The sequence below is a fragment of the Tyto alba genome, unplaced genomic scaffold (assembly GCF_018691265.1).
Source record: "Tyto alba isolate M040663 unplaced genomic scaffold, T.alba_DEE_v4.0 Super-Scaffold_26, whole genome shotgun sequence".
Lineage (NCBI taxonomy): Eukaryota > Metazoa > Chordata > Aves > Strigiformes > Tytonidae > Tyto > Tyto alba.
The window spans coordinates 8658264-8682975 of NW_024881300.1; the positions used below are offsets into that span (position 1 = coordinate 8658264).

At 37.5% G+C, this 24712-nt stretch overlaps 1 protein-coding gene across 2 annotated transcripts; it reads left to right on the forward strand.

Annotated features, from left to right (window-relative positions):
• Window positions 1-689: 689 nt before the first annotated feature.
• N4BP1 (NEDD4 binding protein 1) lies at window positions 690-24408 on the forward strand. 2 transcript variants are annotated; one of them, XM_032998476.2, is made up of 7 exons: window positions 692-2390; window positions 5316-7087; window positions 13607-13737; window positions 14081-14177; window positions 15932-16039; window positions 18260-18367; window positions 20468-24408. In XM_032998476.2, exons 1-7 carry the CDS (start codon window positions 2139-2141, stop codon window positions 20802-20804), a joined length of 2805 nt encoding a protein of 934 aa, XP_032854367.2. In that variant the 5' UTR covers window positions 692-2138; the 3' UTR covers window positions 20805-24408. The 2 variants fall into 2 exon arrangements, with proteins under 2 accessions (XP_042653701.1, XP_032854367.2); XM_042797767.1 differs by lacking the exon at window positions 18260-18367 and having other exon boundaries at window positions 690-2390.
• Window positions 24409-24712: the final 304 nt, after the last annotated feature.

Here is a 24712-nt window from a genome sequence, read left to right on the forward strand (position 1 = left end):
AGTCTAAGTCACAACAATGCAGGGAGAAAGTTCCAAATTGTTTTAGTAATTGACCAATGTTTGTAAACATAAGTAAACCTTTTCAACAGCATTGGTCATTCCCACTTCAGAAAAGCTTTAGTTTGTCTTGAATGTTACAATGTCACTTGTTATGTTACTACCTAACCTTAGCAGACTGGGTCACAGTCTTACAGAACCATTCGCACTCAATGACCTCCCTGAGAGCAGTTTCAGACAATTATAATGCTACAAATGACCTCTGAGTACAGAATTCTAGAGAATACATATAGAATTATACAGATTACAATAAATTCAGCACTGAGACCAAGTTTTATAACATACAGGATGGCAAAACAGACCACAAGAAACTATACACAGCATCAAGCATTATCCACTTTGTTTGGAGACCAGTAAGTTTTCAGTTGTCCTTAGGTATTTCCAAAAGGCTGCGTTGACAGAGTAGACAGAAATAAAAGCATTTCCTTTCAGCTTTTTAATGATACTTTGTATCTCAAAATGCTGGTAACTCAATTTTTATTATAAAATTCCCTGCTTACAATTTCGTTTCTAATTAATAATCACTACAACACAACAATGGCTGCAGTGGCTACATCTTAACAGCTGATGGCACCAATCACCTCAAGAAATTACCTAGCTAAATGTTAGGTTACATTCTAATACCGTGAATGTTATAGAATAATTTGTTGGGAAAGCAAAATGCAAATGTCTAAACAAGAAAAAAAAATAAAAAAAAATTTATCTTCAGAAAAGTACAGCATCTGTCCTAAATATGACACTCATCATCAAAACCCTATCCTGTTTAGAATGTGTGTATGTGTGTAAACTCAGTGTGTACACAGATGTATATTTTTCCATTTTACCACACCACAAACAAGAATTATATCGGACTTAAAGATATAACACTTCAAATTCAGATAGGAAAATGTATAGATATAGCAAGACCTGAACATAAACATCAGGGTGATTTTCTGGTGTGCTAAGAACTGCAAGCTCTCATTGACGTGCGGAAATCATTTGGTTATAAAGTTTCTAAGCAGGTATACAAGTGACTTTATAAAAATGTTATTTTGTATTTTTATATTAATTCTTCCTGGTGTAACATGTAACTAGATTAAAACAAAATATGCACGTTTAGAGACACAACCATAAAATATTAATCCTCCCTGAGGAGGCTATATTTAATAAACAGCTACTAAAAGCTAACTTCACAGTGAAGCTAAGGAGATAGACAAAATAAGTGGGAATAAAATCGTCTAGGGGGAACTTGGAAGATGTTTACATGGCTCTAGGGTGGGAAGAGATGAAAGAAACTAAGATATTTACTCCTTTGTAGAACAGTTGGTCAGTATTGTCAACTCCAGGCATTCAAAAATCTAATGAAGTCCCAGAGCTACCTTTCAAGGGCTAATCTTATCTTTCACGTCTCGTTTTAAGACTTTTTTTTTTTTTTTTTTTTTTTTTGTAAATAAAAGCGTATCCTCTTTGTTTTCCAAGTTATTAGAGCTAAGGATTTGAGAATGGGGATTACCCTTCTACCCCTGCGACGGTGAGGAATAAAACTTGCCTTTCTTTTTAAATGAAATCCGAGACGACGATACCAGAACATGGCTGTGCCAACAGTATCGTAAAAGCAAACTCCTGGGCTGTGAAATCGTGAAAGAGGAAGGTTTCTTTCCTAGGCGGGAGCTTCTCCCCGGCCGCGGCGGGGGCGACGCGCTGTGGGCAGCCGCCGGCCGCCTCGCAAGGCGCCGGGCACCCGCCCGTTCCGCAGCAGGAGCCGCGGGGGGAAAGAAAGAAAGAGGCAGCAGGAAATGCGGCGGCTAAGCCCCCAGCACTGCGCCGGGCTCCACCACACGCTGCTCGCCCCGTGGAAAGGCGGGACGGCGCCCGGCCGAGGGAGGGTCGCTGCCACCGCCCTCCCCAAAGATGGCGCCGCGGCGGCAGGGCACTTCCCCCCGCTCCCGGCGTGGGGTGGCGGCGGCACCGCTGCTGGTGGTGCCGTCGCGGGCCGATGACGTCGTCAGGCCGTGCGGAGGGTGCCCGGGGATTCCCCGTGTTGTTGTCCCGGGGCCCGGCGGGATGGGCGGCCGAAGCGCGGGGGGGCGCGGCCGGCGCTGATGGCGGCTCGTTGGGCAGCCCGCGGCTCCGAGCCGGGGCCGGCGGTGGACGAGTTCACCGTCCCTGCGGAGAAGAGCCGCCTCCTGGATGGCAGCCGGGGCCGCATCGAGGGCTTGTTCGAGGTGCGGCTGGCCGTGCTGGGGGCGCAGGGGGATTGGAGGCCCGTCCTCCCGCCGCCGGGACCGCCGCCCGCTGCCGCCCGCATCTGGGTGCAGCTGGCGGGCGGCGGGAAGGCCGTGCGCAGCGCCAAGGTACGGGGAGGGGAGAGGGGGGGGGGGTCGGCCGCCGAGGCCTCGGTCACCGGGAGGGAGAGCGGGGTCGCCGTGTTTGCTCAGGGGAAGGCCCTGCTCGGCCGGGGCACCGCTCGGGGCCGCTGCGGGCGGGTGGGAGGAGGAAAAGGGTGGGGTAGAAGCCCGCGCTGCACGGGGAAACAGAAACGGTCCTGCCTTGGCAAATAGGTGTGTTCCAGGTGCCAGGGTGTCTCCGCAGGTGTTGACATAAGCGTAGGGAACAAAGAGGAACAATTCGGCTGAGAAGAGCAAAGTTCGCGGACGCTGCAGAGTTCGCTGCGGTCACCGTGTTGTGAAATATTCCTGCGGGCTGCCCGAACCTGCGTGCGTGGCCTTAACACCTGGCGGAATGGGCCACGCTTTATTTTAAAGCGCCACGAAAATATGTCGCGCTCCTTTTGCTTCCCGAAAGCGAGAAATTCCTCGGAGTTGATTGGATGTTGGCGTGTTTCACAGTTGCTTTGCAGACTTTACTTATTCTGGGGCATTTAGGAGCTCATTAGCGAAGCTCTCCCTCATAGTTTAACAGAGCTAATATTTCCTTGGTGTAAAAACTGGTAGATCGAGACTGCTTCACCAGTCTGTTTGCTGGAGCGAATAACTTTCTTTTTAACTAAACACGTTAAAAGAGAGAGCTGTCTGGGCTATTTGTGTCTCTGACTGTGACACTATTTGCTGTGAAGTATCTTCACATAATTATTTTGCTAAATGTTTTGTACACCTAACCTTTGTGGGGGCTCAGCTGTAATGATGAAATTAATATTATGCATAGTGGACCTGGCAGCTGTAGCTGCTTGAATCATGTGATGAGAATGGTAGGGTGAGCACTAGCTGGGCTGAAAGTAGCTTTCAAAAATCAAGATCTCGATATATAGGCGTTTGTGTCTGTTTAAATACACTTAGTGGGGATCCGTCTCATGTTTTTTGTGCCTTAATTCACAGACCAGCCCACTTTCAGAGACTTGTTTCCTTAACTGTGTAATGCATCTGGAAAATACTGTGAACGTTGAGGGGTTTGAATTATTTGACTCTGAAATTGACTCTAAACCAATTTGCTTGTACATTTGGGCTGAAAGACTCCAGAAACTGTTACAGGTGGCATAAACAACTATTGTTATTCTCCAGGCAGCAGCAGTACAACTTTTTTTTTTTTTTTTCCCATAAAATTAAAGCCTGAAACAAATGGCACAAGATTTCCATTTTCTAATTGCTGCTTTTCCTAACGACATACAAAATGTTTCCTACTCCAGATACTTTAAAGGGCATGGGAGATTTGACTTCCCTTACATGTAGAGCAGTTTTCAGACCCTATCTAGAGGGATAATTGACTAGAAAGTATGAACAATAGCACATCTTTATTGTTTCTCTTTAAAAGGTTTGGCGATAGCAGTTTGTGTTTTAATTCATCAGTCACATGCAATTTATTCATTCTTCAGTGCTGCTTAGTAAATGTGAGGGGGAAAAAAAAAGTTCCCAGATTTTGAATATCCTATTTTCTAATTATGTTATTGTCCTGTTGCTCTGCAAAAGTAGTCATATGATGACTAAGGCTTGGAAAGTAATCCTGTGGATTTTTGTTGCAGAAGCAGTTTATGCTAATATGCTCTTGAAGCAGCCTGCCTTGATACCTGTGGTGATCTAATTCAAGAGATGATAGGAAGTGGTGTTACGTTATTCATTACCTTGTATGGGTTTTCATTTCCATTTAAAAGAGAAGTTTAATTTCTGAAAATAAAGATAGATAAAAAGAATTGGTATACTTGGGAGTGGGCAAATACAGTGACTGCAGCTTAGAAACTGGTTTTACTGCATTACAGAATTTTAAGCACAAAAAGAGACAGTTTGGGAAAAATAATGCTACCTAAAAGAAGAAACAGTATACTGTATTGGCAGGGTTCTGAACTCTGACACATTTAAAACAAGGTAGCGTAGCAAATTGACCTATGGTAACTTCTAGGTGGCAGAAATAGCAGGGGGAAATTTTTTTTTTTTTTTTTGGTAATCTGTTAAAAACCTGAACTTCTAGAACACAGAATTGTCCGGGGCCTGGAGTTTTCTGTCACTTGTCAGTATCATCTGCTTTTTTAAAATATTGAGTTTCAAAGTCTCATGTGGAAAGCTGGCTTATTGTTGAGCTTTTTGAGTGTGATTTTCTTTGGTGTTATATACCTATTGTAAGCAGGTGCTCTGACAGTTGTAGTTTTAAAATAAAAGTGGTTTATTTGGTTAATAAGGGCATCTATCAGAGCCCAGATAGTGGTTTTGTCATTTGTTTGGTTTTAGCTTTTTTTTTTATATCTATAAGCTATCTTTTAATGAATACTGATGTGTGGCTACTAGTTATCTTGTGTCATGCCACAGATTCAATGTCCTTCATTCATGAGTAGTAAGTATAGAATAAGTAACATATAATAATAACTGTAAAATAAAGAATAGCTGCTGCTGTGATGAACCTTTGGAACTTTTCTTTAGAAACTGTTTTCCCAAGTTCAGTTCTGTGGACTAGATTCTCTAGTGCAAGGCATTTGTTCACGAAGCATGTGTTCTCTTTGACCAAGGAATGGGGATGGGAAAATATCTCTTTTGACTTGTCTTTTAAACTCTTTGAGCTACAATTTAAATACTGTTACTATCAATTTCAAGTAAATTTATTTATAAACAATAGGATATAAAATAAAGTTAGCTTTCTATGAGAACTATTTAAAAATAATTTCAGATACCTGCATTTTATCTCTTATCCTGTTTACTGGCAACATTTATTTTCTCACATTTCTTATGCAAAGTTGGCTTTATTTCCTAATCTACTTGTCCATTACTAACCTAACCGAAACTAACTTTATATATAAAGCTTTTCACAAATACTCACTCTGCTTTTTCTCCTTCCAGGAGTATATTAAGGGACTATGTGAACCTGAGCTAGAAGAAAAGGAGTACTACCCAAAGGACATGCACTGCATCTTTGTTGGTGCACAGAGCCTGTTTCTCAACAGTCTTATTCAAGATACCTGTGCCGATATAACAGTGTTAGAAATAGGACTGCTCAGTATTAAAGGGGGTGCAGAAGCTGTTGTTATGGCTCAAAGTCATGTTCAGCAGTTTGTGAAGCTTTTTGAGAATAATGAAAGCTTATTAAATGATAATGAATCGGAGATTAAAAAGCAATTCAGACAATTTGTGGAAGCACATGCAGATAAGTATACAATGGATTTACTGATTTTGCCTAGCTCACTAAAAAGAGAACTCTTAGCTCTCACACAAACAGAGTGTTGTGAAGTGGAGAGCAACATCATAGATCTTACAGGTTCTGAAAGCCCGACAGAGTTTTTACAGAACAAAGACTCCCAAGTAATCATTACAAAGAGAGATGGAAGAGCATGTGGTGAGGAAGCAAGAAACAATGCTGGGACACCTGTAACTGAGCTTACAAAGCAGATGGACACTGTATTTTCTGATGCTCCTGAAACAAGTTTTGTTCCCATAAATGTTGTGCCTCTGTTAGAGGCAGTGGTGTCTAAAGAAAGGCAGTCATGTAAGAGAAGATCCTCTAATGATGAGGAAAGGCTCCCTAAAAAGCAGTTCTCTTTGGAAAATGATCAGCAAGTAAAATCTGCTTCACACAGTAATCCTTCAGACAGCGATGTAGTTATTGATCTGATTTCGGGCAGCTGCAGTGAATCAGATGATCCCAGAGACTGCTTTAAAGAAGGTGATGATATCAGTGAGGAAATGGAATATAAGATTCTTGTGAACTTCTTCAGAACAATGGGATATTCCCAAAATATCGTAGAAAAAGTTATTGGTATCCTAGGACAATCTGTGGAACCATTAACACTGCTAGAAGAAATTGAAAAGGAAAACTTAAAATTTCAAGAAGAACACGAACAGTCATCTAAAAAGCCTGGAACTATCAATCTTCCCTTAGGAAGTAATACAAATAATTCACAAAAGCCAGAAGACAAAGGCATTTCTAGCAATAAAAGTCCTATTAAATCCAGTCATACTTCAAAGGAGACAAACGACCAGTATCACAAAAACAGAGATTCACTAAGCATGCAAGTTGATCCACAAGATAAAATGCATATATCGGTATGCAGACCTGCTTCTCCTTCCAGTAAAAATTCAGCTATATGCTATAAACAAAGAGACGTTTATTACCCTGGTAAGAATCACAGTACAAGGTCAAGTGATACAGAAACTGATGGCATTGTAACTTTCGGCACTGTACAAACTGGAGCTCTAAAAGATGTTGATTTTGTAGCCAGAGGGAGCTCAGATGTGCAGCGTATCTCAACTAAGACTAAAACTGCAGTTCAGCAAAAATCTGCAGGGCCCTCAACTGTACAGAATAGTCATCCTGGTTTTGAGGACCAATTGGGACACTGCAGCTCTTCTCAAGTGAAATCTCTCAACCAATGGCTTTCCCAAACCTCAAATTCTGAAAATCCTATCCCAGACCAGGTATTATCTTCACAAATACATCCTTCAAATCCTGATAGAGAGACAGTGGGACCAGACAGACATCATCCTGATCCTTCAGTTACTGGAGTTCAAAGATTTTTGGAATCTCTGAAAAAGCCATACAGACTGGAGTTGAAAAATGAACCTGGGAAACCATATTTAAAACATATCATTATTGATGGAAGCAATGTTGCGATTTCGTAAGTATTATTCTTTTTAGCTATCTCGTAAAAATTCTGTGAACTTTCAAATGAAATAGGGACTAAGAGGTTGCTGTGGCATGTGTGAAGTTTTCGCTAGCTAGCTTTTTGGTGACCCAACGGTCCGTGTATGTGGCAAGGTTTTTCAGCTACTGGTAATGACTGCAGTGGTAAGGTATAATAAGGCTTGATAATGAAAAATTACATGAGATTAACAGTAACCATTTTCATTTCCAGTGCATAGCAATTTTGATAGTTTTTATTCTTCGCTAAGTGACAGCATTCACTTTTATGACTGACATGTTTATAGTTATTCTTCGTTGAGATACTGTACATAGAAGGAAATTCAGAACTTTTTAGCAGGTGTACTGTATGATGTTTGCTTCAGCATACAAATTCAGCTAGAACAGTGTGGTTTGTGGGATATTTTATCATGAAACAATTCTTGTAGAATTTACTTTTGGTTTAAAAAAAATATGTCGTCTGAAGCTGAACAAATGCAGTAACTGGTTATAATAGAATAAGGAAAATATTTGATTTTGACTTAAAAACTAGTTGGTAATTGCAATACTCTGGAAAATATTTTCTGTAAAGCCATTTAAGGTTTAGCTTTCCTGCTCCAGTAGCAGTTTGTGAGTTTGTAAAAATGAGTGGCTCAGATTTATGAAGCCCAAATACTAAAATAATGTGAAGAAAATTTGAACAGAATAGGCAATGAAAACTAAAACTACATATATATTAGATGCAGGTGAGATCCTTTTGATAATAAGACATTTCAAAATGAAAAGTGAATCAGTTCTACAGCTTTTCTTACTAGTCAGTGGTCAAATTTGAAGCCTCATTTGTGCCGTTTCAGAGCAACCTATGTTGAATTCAGTGCTCCAGCTCGATGTAACACTTCAGTCAGGAGTAACTTCAGTGAGCTCTGCTCTGTTGCAAGCAATTTTATGCATGAAACTTAATTTGCGCTGCACGCATCTAACAAAGAAGTTGAGTTACCATCAATTTAAGAGTGAATAGTTTTGGTTTTTTACTTTTGCTCTTAGAGTCTTGTAATTTTAAAGTGGAGGTTCTTATATAGTAGTAACATATTTGTCCTTTAACAACATTACACATTAGTACTTGCATCCTGTTACTAATTGCAAATGCAGGCCTGCAAAAAAAATATTCCATCCCACTCCATAAAACTTGCAGAATAGGGAACTGTGTATATGTGTGCACACACCTCATCTCCTATTCCTCCTGATACCTGAAAGAATGTATGCAAATGATAGTTAACGCTTCTAGGGCTGTTGTATATTTTTAACAGGTTGGCTGATAAGGCACCATGCAAACAGACCCTGTGAAATGGGCACAGTTAATACTGAAAAGATCAAGAAATCCCTTGCATGGACTGATGCAGGGATTTTCCATTATTGTAAATATCTTCTAATTCCTTTTGTTGTTGTTTCTATTGTAGACAACTTTGGAGGGCATTGCCAGTTGCAATTTTCTTCTTTTTAAGTTAGCAAAAATCAGTTAGAACCTATATCTCTTTAAAATTTTGTGCTTCATTTGCTTCATTTTAACATTTGTCTCATCAAAACTATCTTTGAATTGATGCTGTTCTCTAGTCAGGAAGAGACTTATATTTGTTCCTTCTATGCTACGTAATCTCAGCGAGCACGCATGTCGAAAGGTTTTGTCAGTGTTTGCTATGGGGTTTTCTGTAGTTTTGGAACATGAAAGTGAACAATGACAAATGCAGTATTTCTTAATGAGGAATTGGTAGCTTTTAAGAACAAACTGACTGTTCTCCTGCTCCACTGGTCAATGTAACAATAAGAGTAAGCTTACTATGAGAACTTCCTATTTAAGATTTTTTGGGTGCATTCAGTGTTCATCTGCTGAATATGCATAAACCCTTCCAAGTACAGAAACTAGTTTCAATTCTGCAACCATGCTGCTTGAACCAAAATGATGTACTTTAAGCAAAACAATAGTAATTCTGAGAAAGATCATCTGTATCCTTAGAGAAAGTGGGAAAAGCTTAGGCTATTTAAGTATTTCTTAAATACTTAAACTATTTTAAAATACGGATTTAAATTCTGGAGATTGGAAATCCTGAAGAGCCTCATATTGGCTATATTGTCTTGTATTTAGAAGTAACTAATACTTGAATAGGATATTTCCTAAGAACAGGCCAGAGTACTACCAGTGATCCCATAGTTTCTGTAGGATGTTCTTAGGCTGAGAAAAATACATCTGACTTGCTAAGATACTTGTATGGTGTCATCTACTTCCAGCTCTTAAATGAAAGAGTGTTCCCAAAAGAGTGGACTTAAATGATGTTTAGGGGAAGATGATAAACTTTATCAGGAAAAAACAACTATAATGTTACATACCACAAGAAAACAATGTCAAAGTCTGTCCTAAAATGAATTTCATGTTTCAGACAGTTGACAACTGGTACAGTTTCCCAGAAGTAACTATGTAAACACAGTACATGCAGTTGTGTTAGCGGGGAAAAAAAAAATGGATTTGTGCTTTTAGTTTCACAAAGGTATATAGATGCCCTTAGATATTGTTCTTTTGTGGTTATGAAAGATCTACTTTAGCTCCTAAACATTTCACAAAAATTCATGGAATAGCAAAACTTCATCAATTGTTAGGGATGATAAATAGTTCTAACTCCCTTTTCTCTGTAATATATATTAATTTTGCTTGAGAACAGAAATAATAAATTATGGATTTATTTTTGTGAAGTGCTAGTAAAACTGCTAATACTAATTTAGCAAATTGAGGAATCAATCTTCACTTCTTCCCTTCCTGTACAGTCCTAGCCTGATGATTTCTGTTTTGATACCTTTTAGTATTTGCTGATAACTTACGAAAACTACCAGATGATACCTTGAAACTTCTAGAAGTGTAGTTCATTCAGAAATAGTTCTGCTGATGTTTTAAACTTAATTCATATAAAAATGTATCTCGCTCTGTTTTCTTGGCAGCCTTCTTTATTGCACGTGTTCCTGCTAGGTCACTATTTTTCCCCATTCAGAACAAAACATAAGTTTTTAAAGATTATTAGCTTCAAATGCAGTTTAAGGACGTAGTAATATAGAAATGTTTGCAGTTAATCCATAAAGGCTTTGTAGCACAGACAAGGCATCAAAAGTAAATCTAAGTTACTTCTTCTGTTTGTGAGGAGTGTCAGAAGATTTCTTAATGAGTAACTTGTTCTACCAAGTGTTCGTTAATTGAGGAAAGTGATGATGAAGAAGGTTTCCCCAGGTTAAAGATCTCATAGCTTGTCCCTTTTGGCTGGCAGCATTAAAACTTTTCATGTCAATTACTGGAAAATTAATAGATGCAAGTTTTTTTGTCATTGTATAGTATTGCTGACTTTAAAGGGGAAGTCTGACATGATCCATAACTCTTTAACCGCTTTAATTCAAAAGTCTTTGACCGTGAACCCCCAATATATGTATATTTATCAACTATACAGGTGCATTACTTATGTTCTGATACTTCCTTCATGCAGCCCAGTGGATTCTTGCACACCCCACGTTGGAGTAGGGTATAGTAGCTGGCTACCATTGACATACAGTACCCAAATATGGTTATATAACATCTGCTGCTCAGCCAAATGAAAACTCTGCTTCTGAAAAGCAAAGGACAGAGAATTACCTCAAAATAGCAGAACCATTGAGATATTTAAATGGCCTAGCAAATAATCAGTGCATGAAGACCTGTTGGTTGGTTTGTTGTTTTTTTTTTTTAATGTAGGTATTCTGCAGCTTCCTTCTGGGTAAATAAAGCCTCATTATCTTCTTACACCTTAGAAAGTGAAGGTTTTCAATTTTGCTGTTATTTTTTTTCAGTTTTACTTCTCAGTACCTTGAGGTTACAGACATCTGCTTCCATGCCTATGTTGGGTTGTTTGGGTTTTTTTGACCCCTGAGTGTCATGTGTTTTGGGGGGATATTAATACTTTGCCCCTGTGCTTGGAATAAGGCTGAATGGGCTTCCAAATTACTACTTGCTTTGTGTCTTAAATTTGGAAGACCGCAAGAAGCTGAAAGATTTTCCTCTTGACACATGCAGCCTAGTAAAAATGTCATGTTGATATATTAATGCTAGCTGTACCTTCAGTGTGCTTACTGAGTGAGAGAGCCCAGAGTTTACTCTAGCCACTAACAAGTATTTTTAAAAATTGCCTCTGTGTGTGTTGAAAACAGGCCTTTCAGGGCAGACTGAAAAATCCAGACAGTTGTTGGGTAATTTAAAATTTTATTAAAATGTGGACAACATTCAGAATGAAGTAATAATTGGATGGAATTATATCTTGCTGGAACTGTTTGTAAGTAATGATATGTACTTTCCTTAATTTAATTACAAAACCAAAGGGGAAATGTTATACGTCTCAAAGAGCAACCTACTCTTTGCTGCTTTGTGCTGCTTATGATTATCTCTTGTTTAACTTAAGAAATACCTTTGTAGGGTCTTCACAGTTCATTAAAGAACTGGAACAGCCAAAACCAGTATTTACAATGGCAGTTGGGGAACAGATGCAGTCTTTGAGATGGATGTCTTGAAAGGACCACCTTGCTGTGGTAATTTGCTGTCCTTCAGATATTTACCTAGCACAAATAAAGCATTTCATATTTCTGTTTATCTAGCAGTGACATATTTATTCATATTATAGCTCACCTTAATTCTACATGTTATTTGACAAAGTTGAATATATTGCTTTTGTTTGCATGCTTTTTAAGTTGCTGCAGAGCTTGAGTTTGTGATCATACAGGACAAATAAACAGCTGCTGTTCTAGGCTTCAAAATGTTAAAAAAAAAAGAAAAAAAACCACGAACTCTCTGTAGTTCAGCAGGTTTAAAGCTCTAAAACTGGAGAATGGACAAGTAGAGAAAGCATAATTTTCAACATGGACATCGGGACGTCTACATCTCTTGATGTCCAATTGAGAGCCATTAATTCAGTGAAAGATTTTAACAGTTTTCCAGTTTACTGAATAGGATATCTAACTTAAAGTGGGGGGGATGATGACTGAATGTTAAGTTTGAGCTAGAAGGTTTAAGAGGGATAACTCTTCTGTGACAATTGCATTCCTTTATTTGTCTGCTCTTGACATCGAGAACACTTAATTTTATTAGGGCATAGGATTTTTTTTCTCCAGAGACTCTGTTAATAAATCAGACAAAATTGGAAGAGGATATGTGAATGCTACTAAAGGCTGAGTTTCACTGTAAAATACTTCCATGGAGATGTTTTAAAGAACTCTGTTCAGAAAATTTCCTGGTAGATTAAACTAGGTGTTTAAAGATAAGATTCCATTCAAAATTAATAAGGCTTACTACTAGGCTTATTATATACAATTGCACATTAACTAGGAGACTGGTTTAAAATATGAAAACTACGTGGTCGCTTATTGTTATGAGAAGCACTTTGTAGTGACTGAACATCTAATCAAAGAACAGAATATGTACTATGTAAGAAATACCTTGCCTGTTTGCACCCTCAGTTCTGAATCAGTGTGTCTCTTCTAAGTAAGTATATCTTTGTTTTGTCTAAGTGTGGCCTTTAATCCATGAAAATGCAAGGGGGAGAAGTTTGTGAATGAAAACTGGATTTAGCCTTCTGTAAGTTCCTAATAGGTATTTCATAGGAATTTATTCTAGAGGTATTTTTGATCGTCTTCTGTGCTTTATTTTAAGATTATTCTTCCATTATTCTCCTGAAGCTTAGTTCCCAGAATCTGGTTAGACATTTAATTGCTAAAGGAGGACTTCCTGCCATGTGTTGAATGGGCATATAGGATCATTGGGATAATTCTGATTGGGAGGGACCTCTCAAGGTCATCAACTACAATGTCTCTATCACTCATATTAGTCAGTTGCTGATTTTTCTGGAAAGTCACTTAACTGAGTTGCAAAAACAGTTAATGAACATCTTATATTTTTAAAAGGGGGGAGTAGAAAATATTACCACTAAAGTACAGTATTTTGAAAATTTCTCTTTAAAGGAATTCTGTTATTTTGCTTGAAAATGGTAGCTCAGATTGTTGAAATGAAGGGAGGGAAGGCCCTAATATCTTAGATTATCAGAGAACTTCTCAGATGTAATCCTTGGGAACCAGTTGGACCAAATGTGTTCTGTTTTGTAGTGGGACTGTGTTTGGAACTACCACAATATGGGATTATGATCACTTTGATCAGTAGATATCAGAAACCATCACTATTGGCCTCTTTTTAAAGCTAAACCAGTTTCTGATTACTCAAATATTGTTGTGCCCACAAAACTGAAAGGAGCCTGAGCTATAAAGTTGCAAAGTGGTGTTTGTTTTCTTTTTCTGAAGATCTCTCTCCATTTATAAGATTCCTCACATATAACATCCATCTACCTTTTATTTTGATGAGGCTGTACGTTTAACTTTCAGCTTCATGAGGTTTTGTTCCATTTTTGTTATATTCATAGTAGTAAAATTCTAGTGAATTTAATCTCCCTTCTCTTTCTTTTACCCCCAGTCATGGTCTAAGGAAATTCTTCTCCTGTCGAGGAATTGCTATAGCTGTTGACTACTTTTGGAAACGTGGCCACAGAAATATTACCGTATTTGTTCCACAGTGGAGAACAAGACGTGATCCTTACATTACAGGTGAGGGAAATAGTTTCCTAATCTTTTCTTTATTACGCTGCATTATATCTGTTTTTTTCTGTAAAGAATATACAGTGTGAGACACTCTAAAATGGTGTTTAGGCTAACTGATGTGCAGTAAGTGGAGGCCTTTCTGTTTGGTTGGGGCTTTGTTTGCTTTTTAACTTTTAGTTTCAACATCTTCATCCCCAATTTTATAGTATTAGCAATTCTTCAGCTATCAGTCTTCATTTCTGTAGATAAATAGCTACAAAAATAGCCTATCTCAGACCAATTGTTAAATCTGTAAATAGCCTAGAAGAAAGCTTTTGTTTTTAAGAACAGTTGTTTCATGTTTTAACAGAGCAGGATTTCTTAACACAGCTTCAGGATGTTGGAATATTGTCTTTAACCCCTGCAAGGATGGTTTTAGGAGCAAGAATTGCTGCTCATGATGACAGGTATGGAATATACATAGTTTTAAAGTATTTTTAAATGTCTGACTAATGGTTGTAAAAGCTTAATACTTCATGAGCAGTTGTATTACCTAGTTCTTCAACCTGTCAGGACAGAACTATGCATCCTACTTAAGACAGAGCTCTACATCTGTTATGTTGTTTCACTGTCTGAAGAAACATTTCTGTATGTAATTCTCTAATAATATTGTACATACTGTTTTCATAAATTCATGGAAAATAGTGAATTTTCATTGAAATTCTAACAAAAAAAAAAAAGTTAATCAATGGATTAATAGATTAGTCTTCTAGTAATGTTTTTATGCTTTCCTGATCATCAGTTTGTCCCTGAAATGTCTTTTATGTTTGAGGAACACTAGCATAAATCAGCTACAAATCAGGTACTATTTTGTTTCATTTTTTTTCTTGATCCCAGTGAGGCATACAGACACAGATGCATATTTGGACAAGTGTATTTGTGAAAATGTGTAGGCTAATATATTTCCAAGTTAATTTGAGCACCAAAGTTCAGCTTCAAAATGTGAGGATAATCTTTCAGTGAACAAGACAACAGAAAGCTTTAGGGTTTTTTTGTTGAGTGTTGGAGGGAGCGTTTCCTAGTACTTACATTGCTATTGCCAAATTTTCCCAGTCTTGAGACACAGTTAAAAGTGCACGCTTACGTTTTTTTCCACAACCACCTTTCATAATTCTGTATGGATCAGCAGTTTGCAGCATTGAAATTGTATTTTTGTGGCTAGCTACAGCTGACTGGAGTTTGGTTTCTTCCTTCCCACTAATAATAATTCATACTTTATTTTTCTGACTACAAAGTTGTACAGTCTTTACATCATGGACATGCCTATTTTTGTTAGATTGCACAATCATGTACCTGACTGCAGAACTTGATATACAAAAGATGTATAAAGTACAGTGCACTTTATTTACCTTCCTTGTTAAAATATAGCAGCTCTGATCTCTTGAAGAATAATGTTGTAGCAAAAAAAAAAAAAGTACAAGGCAGCCCAGCTGGAGTTGTTTATACATTAATATTTTATAGACACCCAGCATTTCATATAAAATTCTACATAGGTGCAGTATTTACAGTTGAGATTATTGTGGAAATGAGTGTTGCACTAACATATTTGCACTTTTGTCAAAAGTGTACATTTTTATTTAAAGGAATGCCATCCATTGTCTTTTTGCTAAAATAATTTCAAATGGTGAAAAGCTTGTTTTCAGATAGGTTAAAAAAAAAAAAACAACATAGTATTTTCTTAATAAATCAGTAGTTACCTTTTGTCACTATTTATTTAGCAGCATTGTTAAGTGTTGACAGAGCTAACAATTAACATGCATAACACTATCTTGCAGAACACCGACATTAATGATAAGCAGGAAAGTATATGGAAATATTTGCATTGAAATATGTAATAAATACTGTACTCTTTTGTAAAGCAAACAATTTACCTTTACAAATATTTAGAATCTGATAATCCCATGGGTTTTGCTTGTGGGGTTTTTTAAATGGAAAAAAAGTCTCCCATGAAGACTCTGCTGCACCAAAAAAATGCATGCTACCTAAAACATTGTTTAAAGTTATATGGTGGGTCAAAACAGAGTAATTTCCTGGTAATCAAAGTGCTTATTTTCATACAACTTAGACTACTCTTGAATGGTGAAATGTTTAGTTTTCTAGATCTTTGGACAATTTTCAGTGAAGCAGAGTATCTTAATGGTCATTGAAATTATATTTACAGGTTTTTATTGCACCTTGCTGATAAAACTGGAGGTGTTATTGTGACTAACGATAACTTCAGAGAATTTGTGACAGAATCACTTGCCTGGAGAGAAATTATTCAAAAAAGGTAATTACTCCATTTCTGTGAAAGCTTAAAAGGATGTCTGTTCTTACAGTTGCATGCATTCTACCTTCATGTGGGATTTCTTATTTTTAATTGATCTGTCATGCAATTCTGTTAGTCCAACAGAGTACTGTCTTTGTTTCACCACTTTGATTCATGGCCTTATAATCATGTGTTGAGTAGTCTAATGTCCCTATTATTCATATATTCTCTAATGTTCATCAGTTAATTGCTCACACAAGTAGGAGCTTGGTGTAGCAGTCAAGCTATGTCACTTCTGAAGCTCAGTGTTAGATCCTGTTAGAGTATACAGTTTTTTGTCTATTCTCATGGGCTTTCTTGTTTTACATTTCATTTCTTCAAGGAGACATGATAGCTGATGCAGACATACAGTGTCACTTTTAAGGTTTCAGAACCAATCGCTCCTTACTGTAGTAAACAACAAATCGGCACACCTAAACAAAATAATGAACACTTACAACATATCCCTGTAGCCATTTCTCTACAATTGTTGAGTGTCAATTTGGATTTAGATGAGTTCACTTAACTATCAAATATCCCTGCTTTAGCTTGTGGATTCTTTGTGAATTACAGTTTCTCCTGTGCAGCTGGTTACTTTTTTGTTGTTGATTGGTTGGTTTTTTGCTTTGTTTTTTTCCCCTTCCAGTTAAGGTCATACCTTAATAGTAAAATGACCTGATTTCTCTTGGCCAAATTTCCCACTAATCCCTCAGTCTCCCTGACATCTTGTTCTCCCTCAAACAGGGTTTATTACCCAGTGTGCAAAAAGCCAATCTTACACACAGAGCTGAGATATCAGTTTATTCCATATTTTCGTGAAGATAGGTGCTAGGTGGTAATTCCACAAAGCTAGCACAACACACTAAAGAATTTCAAGGTATTTATACACTTCAAACTACATGAATACACATTTACAGTCATAACCATTGGTTAGTTTATCACTTTGTTGCTATTTAAATTAGCCTCTCTTGCTATGTAAATTAGCACACAGGCTCCTGGGGGGGGGGGGGCGAAGTAATTTTGGTCTTTCAGTCAGTGGTCACGATCTCCCCCAATGCCACCTTTACCTTTCCCCCAGTAACAGATTTTCACTGACTTCATGCTTCTCAGAAAATCATCCAGCCTTTGGCAACTTCTGGGGCAGGGTGTTCCCCTCTTATCAGTCGTTTAGCTCCTCTTCAAAGGTATAGTCATCAGCAAAGCATGCACTGGGTATGCAAAGTTGGAGTAACTCACTCCCTTATCTCTTGGAATCCTTTTGACTTCAACGGTCTTAAATCAGTAACTGACTCTGTCATTGTTCTATTTACAAGTTCAGAATGAGCAGAGTAGAAAATTTCCTGGAGACATTCTGAGGGTACATCTACTGCAATGACTGGGGTCTGTATAGGTCTGATGAAATAAATAAATAATTGAAAACTGTCCTGGATTCTCATAGTATAGCTGAGAGAACATTGAATTGATGTTGGCTAATCATGTATGTATTTACGCTATTTATTGAGTGAATTCTACCTGTCAGGTGCCATTCTCCTACAGAACTTTAGCAAGAATACTTAGCATGTCACTATGAGTCTGTGGGTTTTTTTTAAGAGCATATATTAACATCTGCTATTAGTTTTACTTCTGGGGAAATTCCACTATACCAAATTCTCTCCTCACAGACAAGTTTTAGTTGAACTGGTTTCCTTCAATGCAGGTTTCCCCCTGTCCCAAAATTATTTCAGAAAAAAAAAAAAGCTTCTTTGTGTCTTAACTGTAAATAGCTAATGCTGTTTGTTAGTTGTGTGACCTTCCGATAACTTATGCATTTTAGCTATGTGGTTGAACATCCTTACAAGAAAGGGGAGTTTGAACAACCAGAAGATGTTTTCTAATCACACAGAAAATTCCACTTTGGTTTCTTTGCAAAAATTCTAAGTCATCCAAGGCTTGCTGTCAAAAAAAAAAAAAAAAAAGCAACAAACAAACCAAAACTCCTCATTGTTCTGCAGTGTAATGGGAACAGTTCACAGGAACTCCCATTAAATTTTTTTGACAGTGAATGCTGGTTGTGTCTAAAATGGGTTACTAGTTAAACCTCAGTGACTGCTAATGTGGTATGAAGTGTCTGCTCTAAGGCAACTTGTCCTGTGCTACAGAGGTGAAGGGCAGCAAAGGTGTAGTATATTGTTTGTAAATAATATTGGAAGAACTCTCTTGCAGGTTGCTCCAGTACACTTTTGCTGGTGACATATTTATGGTTCCTGATGATCCTTTGGGAAGAAATGGACCTAGATTAGATGACTTCCTTCAAAGTGAAGGCTGTTCTAGGTATAAGCACTGTTTTCACTATTGTTTGAGACAGTTACGATTTCACATTTGAAATAAATTGTTTTCCTGGTTCCCTTGAGCACCTTTAGTTATGTATACTAAAGGTACAGTAAAATTAAGAACACTGTAGGATGTAGTAGTTTAACAAAATCATGTTTTTCATGTTGCTTCATTCTGTTCAGAAACTGCTGGTCACCTTTGCATCTAGTCAAGATCTAAGATAAGTAACACAATAACTTCCTCTGAGATTTGATTGTGGTGGGCTTTTTTATACAGAGGTGGTCCAAACTGTTATCATCGCACAAAGCTGCAAGTGCTTTGGATGTGTGGCGGTCTGATATCCTGTTAATTACGGTGATGTTATTTAAAACACCTTGGTTGATCACTTATTCACAGTGGGACAATAGGTGGTACAAAAGAAACACTCTACAGTCATATTCTTAGTCACTGGAGAGGCATTTGACTTTGCACTTGAGGGTACTGTACTGTTAATAAAATTATTTTTTGAGAGGCATTATTAAATGAATTTGTATTTGATTCATAATTTTAAATATTAACATATATTGTTCCTTTAAGATTATTGTACTTTTAAAATGTGCATATGTTCAAAGTATGAATTCGCTTTGCATTAACTGCCAAGATTTGAGAATGGGTTTGCTCTTTTGCACAAGAAAATAAGCTGCTCTTTGTTCTTCTTTTACCAGTTTAGGAATTATAAGTGATGATAGTGAGGAGTATTGAGAGAGCCTTTAGAAACAAGTGAAGTAATTAAAAATCAGCAATAAAAAAGGCAAGCTATAATTAAGGATTAATACAAAGAATAAGCAAGAATCTCAGCTATTGGAAACAATTAAGGAAAGTGAGATGTATGTTCCAGTAGGTCACAGGTTGATTTAAAAATAAGCATATAATATTGACAAGAAAAAAGCAAGTGCAGTTCTAGAACTCCAGTAGGAACGGTAAGAAAGTATTCTAGTTCTAACACAGAACCCTTTGAGATGTAATTTAAAACACTGTTTTAGCCACCTGTGTCAGAGAAGAATAAAGTGAAAACAGAGTGTGTTCTGAGGTGGCTATGATTATTATAGAAATGGAAGAGGGCTCTAGAAGAGCTTGATTTCCTATTTGCAAACTTGCAATTGGGACTAGGCTTTGGTTTTTGGGTGGGAGGCAGGGTTTAAGAAAGAGAAAAGGTGCCAGTGTAAAGAGTTAATTGTGTTCCTTCCTTGAGACTTTTCTACTTGAGTTAAATGATGCAGAAAGCATAAATGGCACCACGAACAAGATCAGAAACTACAAGGTTCTTGAACAATTACAGAGACTTTCCGTGTTGAGTAATGGGAGGTGTTGTAACCTAAATGGTTTTAAAATAGAGCTCTGTAATTTAGATACTGTTTCTCTTGGTGGTAGGAAACTAGACTGTAACATGAGTTCCAATTCACATGTTTGTGTTACCTGGTGGCATCTGAAGTAGACTTGGACCTAAATTTTGTAGTGCTAGCTGTTTTAGAGTAGCAACAATTTTTCAAAGTCTGAAATGAAATCTCAGTAATTAAGGAAGAATATTCAGATCCTGAAATTGCTGAAAAACTTCATTCCCCCATTAAGGATATCATATAAGGCCTTGATCTAACAGTGAGCACAGGTCACAGTCATGAGCAAAATTAGATGAGGAATAGTCTTGTGGAGCATCTGGAAGCCCCTTTGGTCTGTCAGTATTTTCACATGTTTTGAGTCAGTGTACATGTGTTCAATGTATCTTTTTATCCATTTAGCTCAGTAATACTGCTGTTGATACTTCCATAAAATAACTTTTGACCCTTGCTGTATTCTGTCAAGTAAAGTATTCACAGCATATTGGAACTAGTCCTACATAATGTTAGTAAATGTTGTTAGTCATGCCAGCTTCAAATTGAGAACTGTTACACCTACTGTTTTGTTCACTTTGGAAAAAATGCTTGTCATTTGATTCCAATCAGTAACTAGCTGAGCAGCAGTGAAGTATAGGAGTTATATGCATTTTTCATTTTGTGTTTGTACAGAGGCAGTTAGCATCTCCTTCACCCGAATTTAATCAGATTTTATTTCATTGTTTCATAGAGATTTTTGGTCAGCACAAAAGGCTTTACAGAGCAGTGGAAAATATTCTTCTGAGACACCTTTCTTCATACCAGTCCCCAAAGCAACCAGTAGCAGTCGACAGCCTAAAAACAAAGTACATGGTGATCGCTCATCAGCGTGGCTTCCGCTGGAAACAAACGTACCGGCTTGTCTCGCAATTCCACCACAGAGATCTGCCTCAGAAACAATACAGCTAAGAGAAGCCCTGATAAAAATTTTTCCTGATTATGAGCAAAGACAGAAGATTGATCAAATACTAGCTGATCATCCATTCATGAGAGATCTTAATGCACTGTCTGCCATGGTGCTTGACTGAATATTATATAGGGATTTTATATCACAACTGATCTAACTTTGAATATCAATGTGAAGAAAAATGTTCTGTCATGTTACTTTGTGAATATTCAAAATGTAATTTTATTTGTATAAACGAAGATATTTTTTGTGTATGTTCTGTTGCTAATAGATGCCAGTTTTTGGTAAATTAAAAACTGCTGCTACTACAGATTTGTAGTAATATTTTCTATGAAAAAAACAAATCTTCTGCTTCACTTGAATTGCTTATTAAAGCAGTAGCAGTTCTAGAGAACTGTTATTCAGAGGCTTAAAAGTGACTCTTACAGCTTCTTATATATTTTCCAGATACACATGCATACTATAACATAAACCATGCACCTGTCAGATATAATTGTTGGTGTTTGTATCTAGGGTATAGTCATTCTTAGAAAACCTACGCTCTACTAGTACCTCCTTCACATATGAACTTTAAAATATTTCTCCATGGAAATAAATCAGACCCTTTTAATATTTTCAGGTGTGAATACTTCTACATAGTGTGTATGTGAACCTGCTTTTATTAAGCCTGCATTGTGGATTTTGGAAATAGGGTATACTCCAAAGGGTCTACAGACAGCAATTTGAAGATCACTGTATGGGAGCAGTGAATATTCGGTGTATTGTTGAAGTAGTGTCACAAGGTGGCGTTATGCATCTGTTGATTTGTAATGATCAATAGGAAAGTTTCTAAAATTCTGAAGCGTTGGTTCTTATATAAAGAAAGATTAAATGCAAGACAGATAACAGTAACTGTAAGAGTGTTATGGATAAAATTTGACATTATATGAATAATTTACAGCTACTAAGTAGCTTTCTGATATTACAGGTAGCTAAGAAGCTTTGTATATATGGGTAAAATCTTAGTGCCCATGGAATGAAAACCAAGAAAATACATTTGCCTGTTCATCCAGGTTGAGAGATAGTATGCTACTGTAGTTAAAAGAAGGACGATTTCAATTAGAAAGTAGAAATTCACAACTCTCTTCAATAGAAGGTATTTGTAATGCTTTGAAAGACCTGTGTTACCTACATTGCTTTTAAAGTTGGAAATTCTTTTGACCATCAATACAGCATATTTAGTAATCTGCACTGTTACCTGTTTGTCTTTGCCCAGCCTGTTCTAAATCTGAATACTGTGATAAGCTGTTTACAGAATGTGATGCTGTTTGTATAGAAATGGCATGCTGCCTTGTGCAGAGCAAGTAAGCTGCTGTTAAGTCAGCTTCATCCCTTAAATTTGTTCGGAGATCTATCCCAAAAGTAAGGTGGAAGGAAAGGAACATGATTTATGAAAGCTGACCAATAGAACCACTTTCAAGAGCAGGAGCAAAGTGAAGAGTACTATCTCTCTCTGTACGTGCTTAAGTCTGTTACACCTTTCTTTTAACTGGTTTCAGCTGCTAAGTGTTTACATTAGTAAAATTAAATTAGACTGTAAAGAAAATGGGGTCTACAGAGCCCGTGTTAAACTTCTGATGTACTGAGCCTTACCCTAAAGCATAAGTATAGTGGCTCTCCCTCCAGTTCCCTGGGTTCTGAAATCACTCTTTGCTTAAATGCAAAAGAGCTGAAATATACTGAGGAAATTAGGGTGTCGAGTCTGTCTTCTTGCAATGGCCCTCTCAGATGTATTGTGAAGAAACAGAAGGCAAAGTCTTGCTCTTCCCTCAACGGGGGCAAACTGAAAGATGAGGGCAGCAAGAGCAAAAAAAAAAAGTATTAGGAACAGCTATTACAGCATCTCAAAATACAAGTGAAGATGAAGACTGGTTTTGAGTATGTGTCTATATCCAAACAGGCTAATTTTGATTATTGTTTTTCTGTATAAATGAGAGGAAAATTCATTAGTCAGGTGGTCAGAGTCATTCTGACCAGCACGTTTGCCAAGGAGCAGAGCTTACTTATTAAGTGCTATGTCATCACCAAGTTCTGTCCCTGTAAAACTTAGGCAGGTTCCCAAAGGCTGTTGTCACTGATTGGAGTTGGTACTGTTTTAATAAGTAGTAAAGGAATAAATTATGACCAGTGAAGGGCTTTTCTTTAACAGGGATATGATCCTAAGGAGGACAGTGGTGGTGAATTGGATAATTTGCCTTAGTTCTACATTGGAGTGAGATACAGGAACTCTGGGTCGACTTAATTCCTAATCAGCTCTTCTAGAGGCAATCAGGGGAATCAAGGAAATGAGCCAAGAGTAATACAAACTATTCCACGTCTCCTTTGCATATTACTATATTCAAAACTGAAACCAACTCTGCAGTTAGAAGTGCAGATAAAATAATAGTGTTTTCATTTGTTTGTCACAAGGAAGAAGATAAAAAATGGAGTATGACACTGCAGGGGCAGCAAAAGATAAGTACCATGTTGATTACTATCTAGTGTGGGAAGACATGGTGAAGTATGTAAACTCTTTACTAGCTAGCAGTGGGTTGGGGATCTATATTAATGCTAGTAAATGGTGATGTGCTGATGACCTAATGCTAAATGTGCAATTTGAAATGAATTAAAGAGGAATGTAACATCAGGTGTTGAGCAGAGTAGTAGCTGATTACTTTTGTATGACACAAAAAGCCTATCCGAGAATAGTAGCTATCTAAAACCTGTAATCTTACTACTTTTTTCCCAGATACAGGACACACTTGACAAATTAATTGATTTTGGCAGAAGCTTGTTGCTGGAGGTTAAGCTGTCACAGCATAAAAGTTCATGTAAAATACCAAGTGAGACCAAATGTTCTTTGTTTTCTATTTTTCTTTTTTTGGGTTCTGTTGGCCCTTCAACTTTGAGTTTTAACTACTACATCTCTGTTAAGGGGGAAGATGGCAAACATAACCAGTATGGTCTGAATTTTCCTTGAGGAAATAGGTGGAGCTGTTGCAATGTTATGCCATATATGGTGGAGGAGCACCCAGGGTGGCTTCTCAACTGCAGTAGGAACAAAACCTGTCTTTCAGTTTTGTTTTCGCTTGTTTTTAGTTCCCTATTAGTCTACTTACTGTAAATATGGCTGTTCATAAAATCCATAAACAGCCTTTTTCAGTGCACAACAGAACTAGTACTGCATGAAGAATAGCAACCAAGAAAGCTTTCTTGCACCCAACAGACCAAGTTTTTTATTTGGATTTTTTTTAATGGCAAAGAAAATATGCTATTTTATGCAACAAAGTTGGTCTGTGATTTTCCATTTTCAACTGTACAAAGTCCTCAGAGTGGAATGAGCAGAGGAAAAGGTAAAGTCCAAGTCTGAACATAGCCAGAATGTTCCTGATTCCTAGAATAAACTAATTTTCTGTGAAATGATATATTTTGCTAATACAGTTTTCAGTTTATTGATATTTCCACTGAAATGGGAAGATAAAGGAGTGTTTCTTTGATCTTGCATAGAGCTTCCATCTTGTCTAGGATAAGATATTAATAATTCCAGGTAGATACAACTACTTTTACCTGAACAGAACAGCCCTGTATTTACCTGTAATAGTAAAAAAGTGCCAAGACCCAACAATAACAAATAAAACACCCCAAATCCTCGATTATATGTTTAATCTCCTAGCTCCATCCTAAATCAATAAAATATCATAATCACCTGAGTGCATTCAAATAGTTGTCTGTGTAACAACTGATGTGTAGCTGTGGTTTAGTTCTGCTGTGATCCCTGTGTAGCAATCAGTGCAGTTCAGATACTCAAGGCATTCTGGATTAGTCAGTTTGGGACCAGCAGGATCCAGCTCTAAGCAATGATCTGAAAGCTCTCTACTCTGCTTCCTGCATTGCTCCAGATCCCAGACAGCTCACACTTCAGGTAAATTACTGGGTTCTGTGCCAGCAGAAGAAGCATACAGTGAGTGACATGGTTTTGCAAGCAAGTCCTGCACAGATGGTGAGCTTGAA

Excerpts from the sequence above, each read along its gene's own strand:
- N4BP1 (XM_032998476.2), top strand. The coding sequence starts at position 2,139 with ATGGCGGCTCGTTGGGCAGCCCGCGGCTCCGAGCCGGGGCCGGCGGTG. Across the intron at positions 14,178-15,931 it reads ATTGCTGCTCATGATGACAG|GTTTTTATTGCACCTTGCTG; the intron begins GTATGGAATATA and ends TTATATTTACAG. Across the intron at positions 16,040-18,259 it reads AGAGAAATTATTCAAAAAAG|GTTGCTCCAGTACACTTTTG; the intron begins GTAATTACTCCA and ends ACTCTCTTGCAG.